Below are 18,369 nucleotides of genomic sequence, written 5' to 3'. Positions count from 1 at the left end.
CACAGATAAAGACCTAAAAATATGCTACATAAATATCATTGTTACAGTCGTCGCCACCACTTTGTGCTTCGAATTTCCCAGCGTCATGCTATCAAAGTGTTAAAAAATACAATAAAACATCATGACAAATATTAGTCAAAATATATGTTTTAATTTAAGCAAATTGTACACGTTTGTTGCCTAAATTAGGTATTTTCAAGCATAAAAACGTCTAAATGTGTCTGACACAAATATATTCAGAAGATGCATTCAAAGGCGTTGCAATGGTGGTATTCTATTCTGGTCACCAGGTGGCAGTAATGTTACTGTACTGTTACCGGCGAGACACAAAAGCCATGAACTTGGTCATCGGAACAACAGGCTTTTATTGCATGTTTGAATTACCTCTCAACATAAATACTGTTACCCCGCAAGCTAAAACTCAACTCTGATTTCCCAACGTCATTTCCTGGAATGCATTTACAGCAACATACACAAGTACAAGTCTTATTTATGTCTCAAATGGCTTATTTTCTCTTATTCTGTTTAGTATATTGATTAATACATGGGGGGGGGGGCGACCATAGGGGTGTTAGTTTATGTCTAGAGGGCTCTAGTAATGTTAGAAACACATAGTCAAGTCTGGAACCAATTAAATGAAAAAAGGGACTATTGTATTATGAACTTATTGTGAAGTAAATGATTAGAAAAGAGGCTGCACGGTCAAGTGGTTAGCGCACAGGCCTCACAGCTAGGAGACCCAAGTTCAATTCCACCCTCTGTGTGGAGTTTGCATGTTCTCCCTGTGCATGCGTGGGTTTTCTCCGGGTACTCCGGTTTCCTCCCACATTCCAAAAACATGCTAGGTTAATTGGTGACTCCAAATTGTCCATAGGTATGAATGTGAGTGTGAATGGTTGTTTGTCTATATGTGCCCTGTGATTGGCTGGCGACCAGTCCAGGGTGTACCCCGAAGACAGCTGGGATAGGCTCCAGCACCCCTTGTGAGGATAAGCGGTAGAAAAGGAATGAATGAATTAATAGAAAAGTTTTCTAATGTAAAAAAACCAACATTTCGGCTCAACATCTTGAGAAAACATTTTAAACCTCTGCCATCTTCGCCTAAAATGCATTGATTTTTAGCAGGAGACACCAAACTTGATCCAAGGAGTAACCCATGAATAGACAGCAGAAGACAAAAACCTTTTTTTAACCTGCTCAACTGACTTCTGCTATCTTAAAGACAAGGCTTTGGAACGTACCGCTAGTATCTCCTTCATCAAAGAATGGAAATATGTAGATCAGAGTAAAAAAAAAAAAAACGTCAGAATAACAAACAAAAAGTCTATTTTGTCATGGAATGTCCCACAAAGACAGCTGCTGTCCACTTTCCAGCATGTGCTCTCGGTAAACATGATAGCAAACGGGGCCGCTTTTATCCTCCAGCCATCATGCTGTTTGACATTATCTCAACATCCCTTCAATTACAGTCTGGCCACAAAGCCAGATGCTTTTCCCCGGGTAACCTCAGCTTGGTCTGTATTAAGAGTCTATGCTGGGGACTTACTTGGTGCCGGTGCAGATCCACCGATAGGCACAACTAAAAGTATTGATTCAAATCTCACCTGATTCATAAAGGTTTGCATCTGGTCTCCACGTGTCCACTGTCTCCACTGCACAGATGATAGCATACAAGCAAGTCACTTACCATGCAAGAGGGGCTTGGCATGAAAATCTGTCACATGTCAAATGTGATTTATGGATGTGAAAGCTGATGCCTGGCTGGATACAAGCAGGTGTTTGCAGCCATATTGACTACAACTCACCTCTTGTATGGGTTGTATCCAGCGGCGCTTGGCGGTTGCCCTCCAAGTCAGCGGCTCGGGACACTAAAAAGAACACAGGCTCAGTCGTCGCCTCACTTTGACATGCGTCTCATGCCAAACAGGCACGCTGCTGTGGGACAGTCGGCCCTCTCCCCACTGGCTCCGGCTCTCATCTGCTAGGATTTTAATGGTGCATGCTGGGAAGGAATTTGCTTTCTTTTCAGATTTATTTTGCGGGCATCATCAAAGAGATGGTGCTCCGACCTGTAATCGGTCAGCGAGGGTTCTTTGGGTCTTGTCAACAGCCCGGAACTGAGCCAATAAACAAGTGAAATGACTTTGCCCTAATCGCACATAAGGGAGTAGTTTTGACATGTCGGAAAATATAATTATTTACTCTTACTGGGGGAACTAAATGAGCAATAACATGTGGAGCTTGACATTGTGGCGAGGGGGACTTAACACTGAAGCGTATTCTTGATGTAAGTCTGTACCTCTACTGCCTTCAATGAACAACTTGTAATCCAAATGTGAAAGCATATGATGACAAACAAGTTTATCTGTTATATAACATGCTGTGTTGTTAAACTAGTGTTGGAAAAAAAAAATCATCATGATTTTTGTTTTTTCATTTTTAACTATTATGACAATAAAATTGTAAATTCCGGAGAATAAAGTTGGAAAATTACAAGAATAAAGTAGTACATTGACAAGAAAAAACTGGTAGTATTATGATGAAAAACTAGTAAAATTATGAGAGTTAAGTCAGAAATTACAAAGTCAGAATATTACGAGAATGAGATTGTAAATGTATTACTTGTTTACTTATTTATTCTCAAAATCTCGGAAAAAAGTCATAATAAAGTGAGAATAAAGTCGTAAATTTACGACAATAAAGGCAGAATATTACAAGGAAAAATGTAGTCAATTTACGACATTATTCTTGAAATCTTTCTCTAAATTTTTTTTTAGGAAAAAGAGAATAAAGTTGTACATTTATGAGAATAAAGATGTAAATTTAAGACTTCATACTCGAAATATCAGATTTTTTTTTGAATAAATACAATATATTTGTTAAATTACAAAAATGAAGTTGTAATATTACGAGAAAAAAGTCCTTGATGTTAACGTTTAATCAAATTTTTGTTTAATATAAAGTTATTCTCAAAATCTTGTAGTCCAAATGTGAAAGCATATGATGACAAACAAGTTCATCTGTTATATAACATGCTGTGTTGTTAAACTAGTGTTTGAATTTTTTTTTTTTTAACTATTACGACAATAAAATAAAGTTGGAAAATTACAAGAATAAAGTACTACATTGACAAGAAAAAACTGGTAGGTTATGGTTATGATGTATAACTGGTTATGATGAAAAACTAGTAAAATTATGAGAGTAAAGGCAGAAATTACAAAGTCAGAATATGACGAGAATGAGATTATAAATGTATTACTTTTTTACTTATTTATTCTCAAAATCTCAGAAAAAAGTCATAATAAAGTGAGAATAAAGTTGTGAATTTACAACAATAAAGTCAAAATATAACAAGGAAAAACTTATTACATTATTCTCGAGTTGTAAATGTACGTAAATAAATTAAATTATATAAATAATATTAATAATATAAATTTAAGACGTCATACTCAAAATGTCAGGTTTTATTTTTAGAATAAAGAGAACATATTTGTAAATTTAGAAAAATGAATTCATAATATTATAAGAAAAAGTCCTTAATGTTTGTTTTAACATTTTATTAACGTTAAATAAAATTTTTGTTTAATATAAAGTTATTCTCAAAATGTTTTTTTTAAGAAAAAAGAATAAAGTTGTAAATTTATGAGAATCAATTTGTAAATGTAATACTTGAAATATCAGATTTTGGAGTTTTTTAAAAAAGAGAACCAAGTTGTCAATTTGCAACAACAAAAAGTCATTAACTTACAAGAAAATCATAATATTACAAGAGTAAAGTTGTAAATGCATGAGAATAAAGTTGTAATATAACATGAAAAAACTTGTAATATTAGAGAGTAATGTTGTAAACCTTGCCATGTACTGCACTCGGTCAATGGATGAAAGTAAAATTAGAGTGCAGCTGCTGTACCGAATGAGGCCGCTTTTAATTTCCCACTTCACCAACCCTTTAACCAAATCCCAACATGCCAAATGGAAAGAGATCAAGCATCCTGTCAAGTATTTTTATAAACACACGACCCAAAAAAAGCAAACCCCTAGAGAACAAATGTGACCATTTAAAAAGGTGGTGTGTTTACAATGTTTACAATTACAGGAGGCTACTTGTTGTGACATGAGCATACTAAAGTGACTCCCAAGACTTGTTAGTCCCGTATAAAAAGAAGAGAAAAACACTTACGGTATGATCCAATGTTATAATACCAGCGCTCAAAGTCTGAGATATCAGGCCTGTGATCCTGAGCTAGAGGAGGATGGTTTGAGACCTGTTAGTATCCCCACATTGAACTTCGGAGGGCAAGCACTCATTTCCACAGTTGCGATTGGTCATGTCATGATTGCCACCCAATCCCACACCGGTGAAAACAACGGCATCGTGCAGAATGATCACATGCTCAAATTGTAGCCTGCTTCGCGCTCTTTCTCGCTCTTCCATGAACATGAACATCACTCGCACACAATCAACACACATGTCTGTGCTCCGTATCAGTCACATGATCATGCATGATGCCTTTTTTGCGCATGCAGCATGCAGCAATACGAGCGGGTAGCTGACACCGCACTGTTATCAACCAGACTTACCTGTCACCTCAGGGTTGTCCGAGTCACTCCAGGTGTATCCTGAGTCTGGAGCTGCATAAATAACATCTGAACATACAGCACAGCGTTACACGTATGGCCTCCAAAGACTATAAACAAATGCAAAGCAGGAAGAGAAATAATGTCTGGCTGGAGGAACCCTCCACGTACAGTTCCTTTAAGATGTGTCTCACTAATGTATGTGTACCTGATGATCGCCTAGCTCCAGGGAACCACTCAGGACGAGGGAACGACGGAGGGCCCCAGTCCCTCCTGGGTAAAACTGTGCAGGGAAGATTAGAAAGCATGAGGCAGCGCACACATCATACTTGTGACCTCCATAAAACGTCATTAGTGGAGTATGCGCAAGATGTTGGGCCTTGAGTCAAGACACCAAACATACTGTACTAAGTCATCCACTAAGTATGTTTGAGCTGCACGAGACAGCGGAGGGCCAAAGTATGCACACACATCCATCTATTATCTATACGCCAATTACTTCCTTACCTCCACTTGCATCCTGTTCAGCTGTCTCACATTAGTCGTTGTCATTGCTACACGTTGCTTTGCTTCATGGGCTGCGTATGTAATTGTCCTTCCATGCTGTTGCTTTTTGGATTCAGGCCTTGTGCAAACTTTTTCCACAGAGGGCCACATCGTGAAAAATGTATGTATGCAAAGGTCCACTTTGATATTTTGCAAACCAACACATAGATGTGCTAAGTTACAGTATGTATACTTCAAGACAAAAACTGCATCTCAGCTTTGTGATATAGCTGAAACAGTGTCTTGTTTAAATTAACTGTTTAAATGAACTGCCTGTTTTTATCTTTGTCTTGCTTTTGTTCAAAATCACTTGAAAAGTTCTGTATGAATTTGGATGAAATTTTCAGGAATTGTCGGAAAATAGGATATGGAAGGATTCTTTTAACATTACCAGATTGGACCATTTTCGGCATTGGTGCATGTAACGCCACAAAAAATGCTTGGAAAAAAATACAGGACAAATTTCCAACAGGTTCCACAAAATATCAAAGACACTCAACATCATCTTTTCTATTGTGCAGTTGCTTCTTTTTGTCTTTCTCACAAAATATAGGAGGTCCACTTTGATATTTTGCAAACCAACACATAGATGTGCTAAGAAGTTACAGTATGTATACTTCAAGAAAAAAACAGCGTCTCAGCTTTGTGATGTAGCTGAAACAGCGTCTTGTTTAAATGAACTGCCTGTTTTTATCTTTGTCTTATTTTTGTTCAAAATCACTTGAAAAGTTCTGTATAAATTTGGCTGAAATTTTCAGAAAATTTGTCGGAAAATGGGATATGGAAGGACTATGGAAGGATATGGAAGGATTCTTTAACATTACGAGATTGGACCATTTTCGGCATTGGTGCATGTAACTCCACAAAAAATGGTCATAATGCTTGGAAAAAAAATACAGGACAAATTTCCAACAGGTTCATCAACATCATCTTTTCTATTGTGCAGTTGCTTGTGCATGTGCTAAGAAGTTACAGTATGTATACTTCAAGGAAAAACTGCATCTCAGCTTTGTGATATAGCTGAAACAGTGTCTTGTTTAAATGAACTTAGGTCATTGATCTCTCTGCAAGTAGAGTGCAGAAGTCATGTTTTTGCCTGTTTTTATCTTTGTCTTGTTTTTGTTCAAAATCACTTGAAAAGTTCTGTATAAATTTGGATTAAATTTTCAGGAATTGTCGGAAAATGGGATATGGAAGGATTCTTTAACATGACGAGATCGGACCATTTTCGGCATTGGTGCATGTAACTCCACAAAAAATGGTCATAATGTTTGGAAAAAAAATACAGGACAAATTTCCAACAGGTTCAACAAAATATCAAAGACTGAGTCAAAAAAAGGAACAATTATTATTTTGGTATGACTCACAACCTTGAACCCTGGTACATACTAGTGGTGGACAAGTTAACATACATTTTCACTACAGCAACTGTAGTTAATGACATTGGTGTACTAGCTGTACAGGGGAGTCCTGCAGGAACATACATGACCCATACTGCTGCTTTAACATGGAACGTCATTAGGGTTCCAGGTGAGCTGGAGCCTATCCCAGCCAAATTTGGGAACGGGGCACCAGGGAATCACATTATATATACAAAACATGCAAACTCCCCTCAATCCATGTCTGCACACACGCTCCTAGACTGCATGTTATAAGATAGAAGAAACACTGAACTGTTGCATGGTTACAGTAAGTAATGGAACACCAGACCAGAACATCCCATTTATCCAAACTGACTTAACACACTTCAGTGCACACTTACTCCAATGGATGTGTGGCTTACACGAATGCACAGCCTGGGCTCAGCGTTCCCATCCTGTGGCAGCGAGCAGGCTGGCTTTGTGTTGATTGCGACGCCACTTGCTCACTGGAGCGTGGGAGTATTATTGTAAAATGTATGACAGTGTAGACAGAAAGGACGCAAAGATTAACTCAATCTAATGCCGCTCGAAGGTCCAGTAGTGTCCAGCAGACAGGACGGTTATTCTTTTGTGGTGAAAGGGATGCATTAGAAGGATGGACAGGTGTAAAGAGTACAGTACAGTAACAGGTACATGTACTTCCTGCTTGCTGTGGAGTGTGTTATTGCATGGCAAAGATGCATGCCGAGCTCTTAGAAAATACAGTTCTGCCACCTTGTGGCCGTTTTTAACCGCTTAAAACTGCACTCAATATCATCTTTTCTATTGTGCAGTTGCTTCTTTTTGCCTTTCTCACAAAATATATAAATATATAAATATGTGTCCATGAGTTTGAAAGGCTTTCCCAGCATTCATTCATTTTCTACCGCTTTTTTCCTCACGACACATATAGACAAACAACCATTCACACTCACATTCATACCTATGGACAATTTGGAGTGGCCAATTAACCTAGCATGTTTTCGGAATGTGGGAGGAAACCGGAGTACCCGGAGAAAACCCACGCATGCACGGGGAGAACATGCAAACTCCACACAGAGATGGCCGAGGGTGGAATTGAACCCTGGTCTCCTAGCTGTGAGGTCTGCGCGCTAACCACTAGTCCGCCGTGCCGCGCTTTCCCATCACTGATTTTATATTATCGTCCAACACTCAATATGAAGATGCTACATTGCCAATGAAAAAGTAATCTACCTAATAAACATGTATACGAATGAAAATACACTTGTTATCATATGAAAAAAATAGCTTTTTTAAGTGCGTCCCCACCAGAGTGTATATTTTCATCGCATTTCATAACATTGATACTGTATTGTCAGAATAAGTGGTTCCCAATCATAATGAGTTGTCTCTTTTATCTGTTTGTATATCTTTAGAACATACCGAAAAGAGAAAGACGTGTGTTCATGGTGCAATATAAACTGTTACATCTGTTGGCGGCAGTTCAGTAAAGCAAAGAAAAAAGTACTCGTAAATTTATAAGAGCATCATCCTCTCTCCCGAGGTGTCTTTTTGGAGTGACACTGATCCCTCATGACCCCACCTCTGACCTTTCACCTCAACCTTAAAGAATGTCCCTCAGGGGCATCAATAAAAACATGACTTTATTAAACACAAGTTTAGTAGCTGTTGTGAGCGCTAACTGCCATCGCTGCTACTAATAAACTTGTCATGAGCGACAGGTCAGTACGATAAACTCATTTTGGCTTTTTTTTTTTAAACCAAGCTGTCTAATTATAGGGACCAATGATTGCATTCCACACAAGCAAAAACAGAAGCACTTTGCTCCTTGAGCCAAGAAGCGGGATGTGAAACCACGCTATGTAGAACCGGCTCTCCCTTCTGGAAGCATTTACAAGGATCGGAAAGACGAAGCCAGGCCAGATGGGCTGCACTGGAATATAGGATTACGATACTGAGAGAGCACCTTTCTCATCACTGTCTTATCATCTCAACAGATATGGCACAAGATGAATGCAGCGCCACATTATCTTGCCATCACTCATCTTATTGGCAACATATTCATAGCTCATTTTTCATACTACTGAGTACTGTACTCTTAGGACCACAGCATCCCGACATTACGAGCTATCAATCAATGGAAATAAAAACATTCAATTTGCAACCAACAGTCTCTTCAACATCCAAAGCAGGGGTTTCTGTGTCCTAAAAAAATGTTCGTACTTACTTAAAGCTAGCTGAGCCAAGCTGAGTGCTAGTGAAAGGAGTACTACACCCCAAATTGGTCACCAGCCAATCACAGGGCAAACACACCTCTGCCACCTTGGGGCTGTTTTTGTGGTTTAAAATTGCTCTGAAGTGAAATGCATTAGTGGAGAGTTGCATCATCACCTCTTTTTGCCTCTCGCGCAAAGAAAAACATAAAATAATTGATTTGATGGCAGCACGGCAGTCGAGTGGTTAGCGTGCAGACCTCACAGCTAGGAAAACAGGGTTCAATTCCACCCTCAGACATCTCTGTATCTCTGAGTGGAGTTTGCATGTTCACCCCGTGTGTTTTCTCCAGGTACACCGTGTAACTTTGGCGTAAAATAACTGCTCTCATCTGGCAAAGGTTTATAGTTAGCTCATTCGCTCCCAAAGACGTATATGTAAATATATACATACGTCTTTGACGGTTTTTGGGCGGAAGAGGTACAAAGAGGTGATGATGCAAGTCCACAATAGAAGACAGCATGTTTGGTGCAGTTTTAAAATGACAAAACACCTACAGAGCCAAGTCAAATGTGAACAACATTTTTTGTGTTGTTTATGTGGTGGCATGGTTATTTTGGCTAACTATATATGGCTACATTTGTGTCAAGGTGAAAGTTATGCTTGTGTATTGTTTTCTCTCCCTTTTTTTTGGTTAAGAACTGATATTTTGGGCTGCACGGCGGTCAAGTGGTTAGAGCACAGACCTCACACCCTCGGCCATCTCTGTGTGGAGTTTGCATGTTCTCCCTGTGCATGCGTGGGTTTTCTCCGGGTACTCCGGTTTCCTCCCACATTCCAAAAACATGCTAGGTTAATTGGTGACTCCAAATTGTCCATGGGTATGAATGTGAGTGTGAATGGTTGTTTGTCTATATGTGCCCTGCGATTGGATGGCCACCACTCCAGGGTGTACCCCGCCTCTCGCCCGAAGACAGCTGGGATAGGCTCCAGCACCCCCTGCGACCCTTGTGAGGAAAAAGCGGTAGAAAATGAATGAATGAATGAATGAATGAGATTATAATAATGTATAAATGCGTCTTTAGTATTGAATGAGTTAAGATGCTGATTGACAACATGATCGTTGCACAAGTGTTCCTCAGGCTGGCCACAATAAAAGGCCAGTCCATAATGTGCAGTTTTAGTGTATAGGGAAGATGTGCACAGTATTGTTTATCAATAAGGTTCACAAAATGTTGCATTAAAGCAATTAAAGCAACACATCCATACAGTTGCATAACCAGTTCAAGGTTTCTTACTTCAAGAGAGTTTTTCCTTACCTCCGTCGCCAAAGTGCTTTGGTTTTCTTTAATGCAACAAGACTGTGGTTCTCAAGATACCTTCATTCATTCATTTTCTACCGCTTTTTCCTCATGAGGGTCGTGGGGGATGCTGGAGCCTATCCCAGCTGTCTATGGGCGAGAGGCAGGGTACACCCTGGACTGGTGGCCAGCCAATCACAGGGCACATATAGACAAACAACCATTCACACTCACATTCATACCTATGGACAATTTGGAGTCGCCAATTAACCTAGCATGTTTTTGGAATGTGGGAGGAAACCGGAGTACCCGGAGAAAACCCACGCATGCACGGGGAGAACATGCAAACTCCACACAGAGAATTGAACCCTAGTCTCCGAGCTGTGAGGTCTGCGCGCTAACCACTAGACCGCCGTGCCGCCCTCAAGATACCTGCTGTGCATTATATGAGTCAAATAGACTTGACTTGACTGTTTTTGATCCCCACCTACTAGCGTTCCTGCTTGTGCTCTGCCATCACTTACCAGGATTGGATTGGCTCAAGACTGGACTTCGCTCCTGTTGGGTTGCCTGACCTCTGTTCAAAGCTGCTTGCATCCATTGAAAAACAGGAAAAGAAGAAGAAGAAGTGAGGGGACACAAAGAGAAGACAAAGAAGAGAGGAAAGAGGAAGGTTACACCACAATTTCAGCTTCTATTGCAGCTTCATATTAGAATAAAGACTATAACAGGGTCTATTTACATGCCAACAGGCACCTTTTATCTTCAATAAGAGGATGCGGCTGATGATGACAGAAAACGGGGGCTATTGGGAAAGGAATGTGAGCTTGATTGGGTGGATTAGAGGCAGCCTTGGGGTGCAGATAGCTGGGGCTTATGGGTGTGGACCCCAGGGTCACTCTTCCAGCATCTCCTGCATTCTTCTAGCATCACTGCCCTTGACCTACATTCCATGTTGGTCACATCATATCTACCTGTGTATGTGTGTGTGTGTGTATGTGTGTGTGCACAGGGAGGCTGACCTGGTCCAACTGGAGACGCAGACTGTCTCCTCACTGCCGGCACAGCCTCAGCTCTGCGTAGACCTGAAGGCAGGACCAGTAGACAAACATCATGAGACCGTATGTAATTCAAATAGCAACAAAAATAACATGTAATCCAAAGCGTAATGTTTTTAACTGATTGTTTGTATTTCTATCTGTAATGCATGACATTCAAGTCGAGGGATACTTACTAATTAAGTATGATCGGAGCTGAAAACAGTCATTGAGTGGTATTTAGGAAAACACAACACAGAACACTTGCGGCCTGAATGAGGCTCAGCAGATGTGTTGAAAGCAGCAGAAGAGGTTTGTGCATGGTTGTGTGTGTTAGTATGAAAGGGAAAAAAAAGGAACAATAGCATCATCGGGGTTATTTTAAAGTTGGCTTTACCTGCACTGGCACGCTGCGGGAATCTATTCGGATAGGCACTCCCTCGGAATACTTCAAAGAAATGTCATGACATGAGTCAAAGAGTTGCTGCATGTGGTGTAAACTGACTTTCCAAGAGCTGCAGAGTCAGTGGTGTACCTTGGCTGGGGCTCTTGCCTTGAGCACTCTGTGACTGTCCTACACCGGTGGTGGAATAACATAAATATATTTAGGCAAAGATGTATGGAACTGAGTCAGCAGTAAGCTGACTTCACTTTCAATCAATACAATACACATTTCTATTCACCGTACAAGCCTTTTTCAATTGAAGTACTCCAACTCAAAGAATTTTACTTTGATGTTAATTGGGGGTGCCAAATGTGGCCCGCAGGACACTAGTTTGAGGCCCCCTTGATATGAAAGTTTAATGTTAGTGCGGCCCACGCAAGTTTGATATGGATGCTGTATGGTATCATGTACCCAGAAAAAATTATTACATTTGATTAATGTTCATGTTAAAGGTTAAATAACTGTTAATAGTTATCCTCCCTATCCGTGTGGAAGTGGTAAGTTTTTGGCTATTTAAGTTTGAAGGAAATAACTTGGAGGCTACCGTTTAGGTCGCTAGCTCTCTAGTTTGCGAGTTAGCATGTGTCTCAAGACCCTGCAGTTGCGCAATATGTTGTAAATAAAAAGAGTATAAATGTGACTATAGTCGTGTTTTGTCATGTCTACAGGGCTCTAATAATGCTTTGTTCATTTTAATCTGAAAAAATAATTTGTCTACCCACCAACTATATGTGGTTTCTTAATTTTTTATTATTTGCTATTTTATTATTATTATATTTATTTATTACTGATTGATTGATTGATTTTCTTTATTCTTGATTTGTTTATTTATTTTTCATATTTTGTGCAGAAAAATAAAAATTAAGATTTTGAGAACAGTGGAATGTTTTATCAGAGCTTTTATTGTAGAAAATCGGAACCAAAGCACTGAAAAAGTTTGTATATTTTTCTGTTTTTAATAAATGCGCTTTTTGTTTTTTTTTTTAAACCTGATGCGGCCCAGTCTCACCCAGACCCTAGCTCCAGTGGCCCCCAGGTAAATTGAGTTTGAAACCCCTGATTTATAGTCTTACACTGATTAAGTAAATACTGTACATTATGACTTGTGCTAAAAAAAAATGTTGAAACATGCATTATCCTAAGTCTTAATTTTGTGTCGGATTGTTAAGTTGCAATACACTTAAAATTTATCAGTTAATTTCTGAAAAAGCAAGAAACGATGTTCGAACCGTGATGTAGTCGACAAATGGATGGAACTTATTGCTGATGCAGACTTCACCGGACATCCTGACAAGATCAAATTCAAGTGTTTTTCACCTTCTTTAACAAAGAAGCAACTTTCTTTGGCCCCATGGCATGTTATTTAGCAGCCATGCTCAATAAAAAAAGCACAGGCAGTGAGTTAGCGAAGCGTAGGGTGCTTTGTTTGAACACTCGATTTCTCAGAACAATAAAGTACGGGGAAAACGGACTACGTTGTTACATGCCGAATTGTACAAAGACAGACAATATTTTGGCAAAAATGCAAAGTGAATCATACAACAACATTACATTAATATGAGGATCAAAAACAAGCCAATTATCCTGTCTGTCTGTACAGTTCTAAGCGTCTGTAAATAATAATTGCCCTAAAGCTACCTTTTGTAGAAGTAAAAATTCTTTGGGTTATAGTTTTTACACGTTTATAGTGAAAAGGGCTTTAACTCGGAGCAACTTGCCATAGGTTAGCTTAGAATGCAACAATCATCCCAACACCCCATTATGTCATCATAACATATAGTAGTTTTACTTTACTTCACTCACTTGAACTGGAAGCTGCTACAGAGGCAAGGTACGGGTGACTGCTGCCTACATAGAAGAAACACAAACGGCTGAAGAAGCGGAATCATTTGGAACCTTTGTGCACCCCAAATGGGTCGCACGAATGTTTACTTATACAGTGGAACCTCGGTTTCATTTCAAGAGTGAACGGTTAGAGCTGTATACTTACTTACTTCAACTTTAGTGTCAACTTCAGCAGCAGGTAGAATAATCAATACATACACTGGCCCAGCTCACTTACTGTTGTTATGTGTCTCCGTTAAATCATTCCCCCTGTAAAGGAACCTTTACATTACAATCCTATTGTAGCAGAGGCTACATTTGTACTTTGCCACAACTTCTTTATTGAATTCAATAGTGCTTCTCGCCTTCTTTATCAACTTTTTTTTTCAGCGGTCCTATATTAAAAAAAAAAGTGAGCTTGAACACCTCATCAGAGCATGGCGCTGTGCTTGAAAAGACGAAGGAAAGAAACAGATAGAGTTCATCATTGTGTATGTGTGTGCTCTATGAGCAAATAAACCACACATATGCACATAATAAAGATGATTAAAAAATTCCCTGTAAGGAAATCATCTGTAGTGACCTCATTCTAAAATCCTTCACAGAGTCAACAATGATTTGTTTTGGCACTCGACTAGTAACCGAAGCAGTGTAAATTTGTAGCAATAATGTTTGATTAAAAAAAAAAAACAACTCCTGTGCAAAGCGAGGTTCTGCTGAATAATGAGTGTTGCGAGGTGTGATGTCAACTGTACACTGAAGTCAGTTAGCCAAATGAGTATGAGCATAAATGCACGGCCGTGCAGCAGCCATTTGTCATAGCAGCACTTGGAATCACCTCCTCTAATCACATGTATGTGATGTGTTTTGGGAGATAGAGAGGCCGGAGCGACTCGTTGCTGTGTAGATGTTAGTTAGGCAGACATCCAGACGGAACTGTGGATCTTCTGTGTAGATTGGATTACCGTAAATTCCGGACTATAAGCCGCTACTTTTTTCCAAAACTTTCAACCCCTGCGGCTTATTCAGTGATGCGGCCAATTTATGTCATTTTTCTAACGGCCGCCAGGGGCTCTCGAGTAGAAAAAGTAAGATTAAGACCGGTGGAATATATGCGTCGTGTGCATAAATGAAATTAGCGTGAACATACCCTCATCATGGAAAATGCAAAAAGAAAGGCATATGACGCAGCTTTCAAGCTAAAAGCAATCAAGCTGTCCGATAAAGAAGGAAACAGAGCTGCTGCACGTAAACTTGGCATAAACTAATCCATGGCTTCAGTTCAAAAGGAGGAAGATGAAGACGGCTTACCGTGATTTTTACCAGTATGTTCTTTTACCAGACCTGTTTTACCAGACCTGTTATACCGTGTTGCTATTGTGTTGCTAGCGTGTTGTTACCATGTTGCTACCGTTTTACTGCCGCGTCACAGGAACCGTTTGGGAAGAAAGTTATATTATTATTATTGTATTGAAAACTCGTCTTTCTTTGTAAATATGTTTACATGTTTTAATGTGGGCACATGCGGCTTATATACAGGTGCGGCTTGTGTATGTACAAAATCGCTTTTCCTCTAAAAATGTAGTGGGTGAGGCTTATAATCAGGTGCGCTTTATAGTCCGGAAATTACGGTACATAATCCTCCACATGACATGCAGGGATCCATGAGGAACAATAAAACATGCAATGATCTGTCGGGTTTACCTGCGTCTCTGACCCTGTGCACGATGGCACGAGCTTTGACGGTGGTGGGTGGTGGTGTCGGAGGAGCTGTAGTGGTAGTGGGAGCTTGGGTGGTAGTGGTGGCGGTGATAGTGGTAGGTTCGGGTGTGGTCACCGTCGTGGTGGGGTCAGGTGCTGGTGTTGTTGGAGGAAGCGCTGTGGTTACCGCGGGGGCTTTGTCCTTTTGACCTGAGAGGAGATGACAAGGTGAAGGCGGCCATTCGTCTTCCAAGATGGATGAGCATTGGGGGAAGAACTACGGTAGCTACAACATTGAAATCATTCCTGACATTCTTCAAAAGAGTGATGGTGTTTTGACTTCCCATTGAACCGAATGCCTGCCATCATTGATTGTATGACCACAATGAAGAAGGTTGGTCTCATCTATGGTCCCCTCGTTTGATCCCTGGGTGTTACTTAATTGGCTTACAGTTTTTCTCGATTGTTTACACACAATTTGTGATGCCTGACACCCAATGACTACAACATATAACCAATGCACCAACTCCATGAACCAAGTCTGCTAAACTATAAGCACAATTCCTGCTTTACACTCAGACTGCAGATCTACAACACACTTTTTTCAAAACACTACACACAATTCTCTGAGTTTTGGCACAATTTTCATGACGTTAACTTCTTGTTTTCACAAAGAACACAATGCCACTCAAAACAGTCAAATGAATATTCCTATTATTCACACTGACTCATCACATGGGTAAACACCTGTCACACATTTTTACAATTAGCTGTGGCCTGACCCAAACAGAAGACGTGATGCAGCATAGTCTTTTGCTTTGTTATTGATTGATTTTTTCATTATTATTTTTGATTATTATTTCTTGAACTGAACCTGTATATATTTAGATGTAGACCACTGTATGTGGAACTTTGTGTTGACTGTGCTGAACACTTTGTAGATTGTTTTTCTGTGAAAAAAATATATATATTTCTGTGTAATTTTGTGTTCTGAGTCAAAAAAATACAAAAAAAACAAAAAACAATTCTAAAATATTTTGCAAGTGTCACACTGAACACAAAAAGGCCCGAGTCATGATGAATATGATGTAATCACAGTGTTTTACACTGAGCACATCAGTGTTCAACTGGTTCATATAAATGTTTGTTCATATTGTGGTTTGTGTGCCTCATTTGGAGACAAAACACCATTTTGACAAGAATGAAGACTGTTTTGGATGTAAAGTTTCATTTTGCAGGAGAATTGAGGGGTTTTCAGAAATGTGTGAGTGATTTTTTTGATTTGTGTGTAGAGTTCTGAGAATATGAGGCATCCTTTCACAAAATGTGTTTCAACAATCAAGAAAAACTGTAATAATAACTGACACAATTCTAAAATGCAAAAAAAAGAATCCCTCCTCACTTGTCTTCACGTAGGTTGGTCTTGAAGGAACGAAGTCAAGGGTAGAAGGGTAGATGACTCCTTTTTTGGGCTTCCCCTCTACAACACAACAAAGCATCAGTCAAGAAGAGGGTCACCTCTGATGTTGCCTTCGATACGAAGCTCCGTTATGAATACCTGTGACAACGAATGATTCCCTCCATTTCGGAAGTGACAGAGAGCGCACGCCGTTGGAGTTGCTACCTTTGTAGATGTTCTGACCTGCCATTTTCCTCACAATCACTTTCCCTCCTGAATTGGTGATGATTCCACTATTGGGATACAAAAACACGTACGGCATATGATTTCCTGTGTGAGCTTTTCTGAGTCATTGTGCAGTTTACCTGTGGATGGCGGCGTTGCAGATGCTTGAGATGGAGGCGAACACACCCGTCCCGTACACCTGCTGCTTGGTCTCCCGACAGTGTGCAGGACATTTGACTATGAATTCCGGAAGGCTGATCTTTCCCGCTCTGACGTCGCACTCGATGGCAGGTACGACTATGAACAGAGGACATGTTTACAGATGTTGGTTAACTTGTTTTGACAACAAAGAATTGCTGAAAGGATTAGCGATTAATCGGTATGTAGATAAGTGGATTGATAGAATTCTAACAATTGATTCGTTGTTATAGAAATAATCCAAACAATGTAATTCTGTTGGTAGAGATTATCCTGCATTATAATTTACACTACTAAATCATCATCACTCCATGTATTCCAATGAGTGCATTGATTTAAAGTTTAGCCACCTAGAAAATCACAGTCATAGGTTCAGGGGAAACCTCAAATAAAATAAATCAGTGGCAGTTTTTATGTTTAAGAAGTGATTTATACATTGAGCCATTTGTCAATGAGTGAAGGTGAAGAGAGAGCAGTGGAGCGGGAAGGCGGAGACAGCCTCGCTGCCACTGACACACAAATTATAGGTTTGTGTGTCCATTCATGGTACGTAGATACCTTGCTTCGGTTTCTTGCTCTTTGATCCATTCGGTTTGGCCTGACTAGCGCAGGACAACAGGAGCACTGTGGGAGAGGAAAAAACATGACAGCATTGTCTTTTTGTTGTAGTGAATGATACTTGTGAAGAAGCGATACAACCGTATACTGTACAACATGTACAACAAATGTACAACTTAATCACATGCACACAAAGTCTTCTCTAAACTGAAGTGACTAAAGTCTTCTTTACCCCCTCAGTCAAGGGTGTACTCCATAACAAAACTGCTTCAAAAATCCTGTACATTAGCTGTGCAATAACTGTGCAACAAAACATGCAATAATAATGCAATATACCATGCAATAAACCGCTGGCTTGATTGACATGTCCACAGCTGTAAATAGTGTATATAACAGGCGGGGGCCTCAAACTAGTGTCCTAGTTTGAGGCCCCCGCCTTGATATGAAAGTTTAATGTTAGTGCGGCCCGCGCAAGTTTGATATGGATGCTGTATGGTATCATGTACCCAGAAAAAATTATTACGTTTGATTAATGTTCATGTTAAAGGTTAAATAACTGTTAATAGTTATCCTCCCTATCCGTGTGGAAGTGGTAAGTTTTTGGCTATTTAAGTTTAAAGGAAATAACTTGGAGGCTACCGTTTAGGTCGCTAGCTCTCTAGTTTGCGAGTTAGCATGTGTCTCAAGACCCTGCAGTTGCGCAATATGTTGTAAATAAAAAGAGTATAAATGTGACTATAGTCGTGTTTTGTCATGTCTACAGCGCTCTAATAATGCTTTGTTCATTTTAATCTGAAAAAAATAATTTGTCTACCCACCAACTATATGTGGTTTCTTAAGTTTTTATTATTTGCCGTTTTATTATTATTATTTTATTTATTTATTACTGATTGATTGATTTTCTTTATTCTTGATTTGTTTATTTATTTTTCATCTTATTTTGTGTAGAAAAATAAAAAGT

General features: G+C 39.6%; 1 protein-coding gene across 5 annotated transcripts in view; it reads right to left on the bottom strand.

The window, feature by feature from the left end:
- The window catches only part of vit (vitrin), a 34,390-nt gene that overhangs the window by 5,369 nt on the left and 10,652 nt on the right, over positions 1-18,369 (bottom strand). For 3 of the 5 annotated variants that reach the window (XM_058058320.2, XM_058058324.2, XM_058058323.2), the window contains exons 3-17: positions 17,409-17,474; positions 16,793-16,949; positions 16,587-16,720; positions 16,431-16,508; positions 15,032-15,238; positions 13,307-13,351; positions 11,594-11,632; positions 11,456-11,506; positions 11,044-11,106; positions 10,546-10,608; positions 4,787-4,861; positions 4,582-4,647; positions 4,181-4,243; positions 1,806-1,868; positions 1,605-1,652 (exon numbers count right to left, since the gene is read on the bottom strand). In XM_058058320.2, coding sequence (XP_057914303.2) covers positions 1,605-1,652; positions 1,806-1,868; positions 4,181-4,243; positions 4,582-4,647; positions 4,787-4,861; positions 10,546-10,608; positions 11,044-11,106; positions 11,456-11,506; positions 11,594-11,632; positions 13,307-13,351; positions 15,032-15,238; positions 16,431-16,508; positions 16,587-16,720; positions 16,793-16,949; positions 17,409-17,474 — 1,218 coding nt within the window. The remainder of the gene's footprint in view (positions 1-1,604; positions 1,653-1,805; positions 1,869-4,180; positions 4,244-4,581; positions 4,648-4,786; positions 4,862-10,545; positions 10,609-11,043; positions 11,107-11,455; positions 11,507-11,593; positions 11,633-13,306; positions 13,352-15,031; positions 15,239-16,430; positions 16,509-16,586; positions 16,721-16,792; positions 16,950-17,408; positions 17,475-18,369) is intronic. The other 2 variants (XM_058058321.2, XM_058058322.2) reach the window with 2 other exon arrangements.

This window comes from Doryrhamphus excisus, linkage group LG20, assembly GCF_037039965.1.
Source record: "Doryrhamphus excisus strain RoL-2023G ecotype Guam linkage group LG20, RoL_Dexc_Guam_v1.1, whole genome shotgun sequence".
Classification (NCBI taxonomy): domain Eukaryota; kingdom Metazoa; phylum Chordata; class Actinopteri; order Syngnathiformes; family Syngnathidae; genus Doryrhamphus; species Doryrhamphus excisus.
This window is presented reverse-complemented; position numbering and strand designations above follow the sequence as displayed.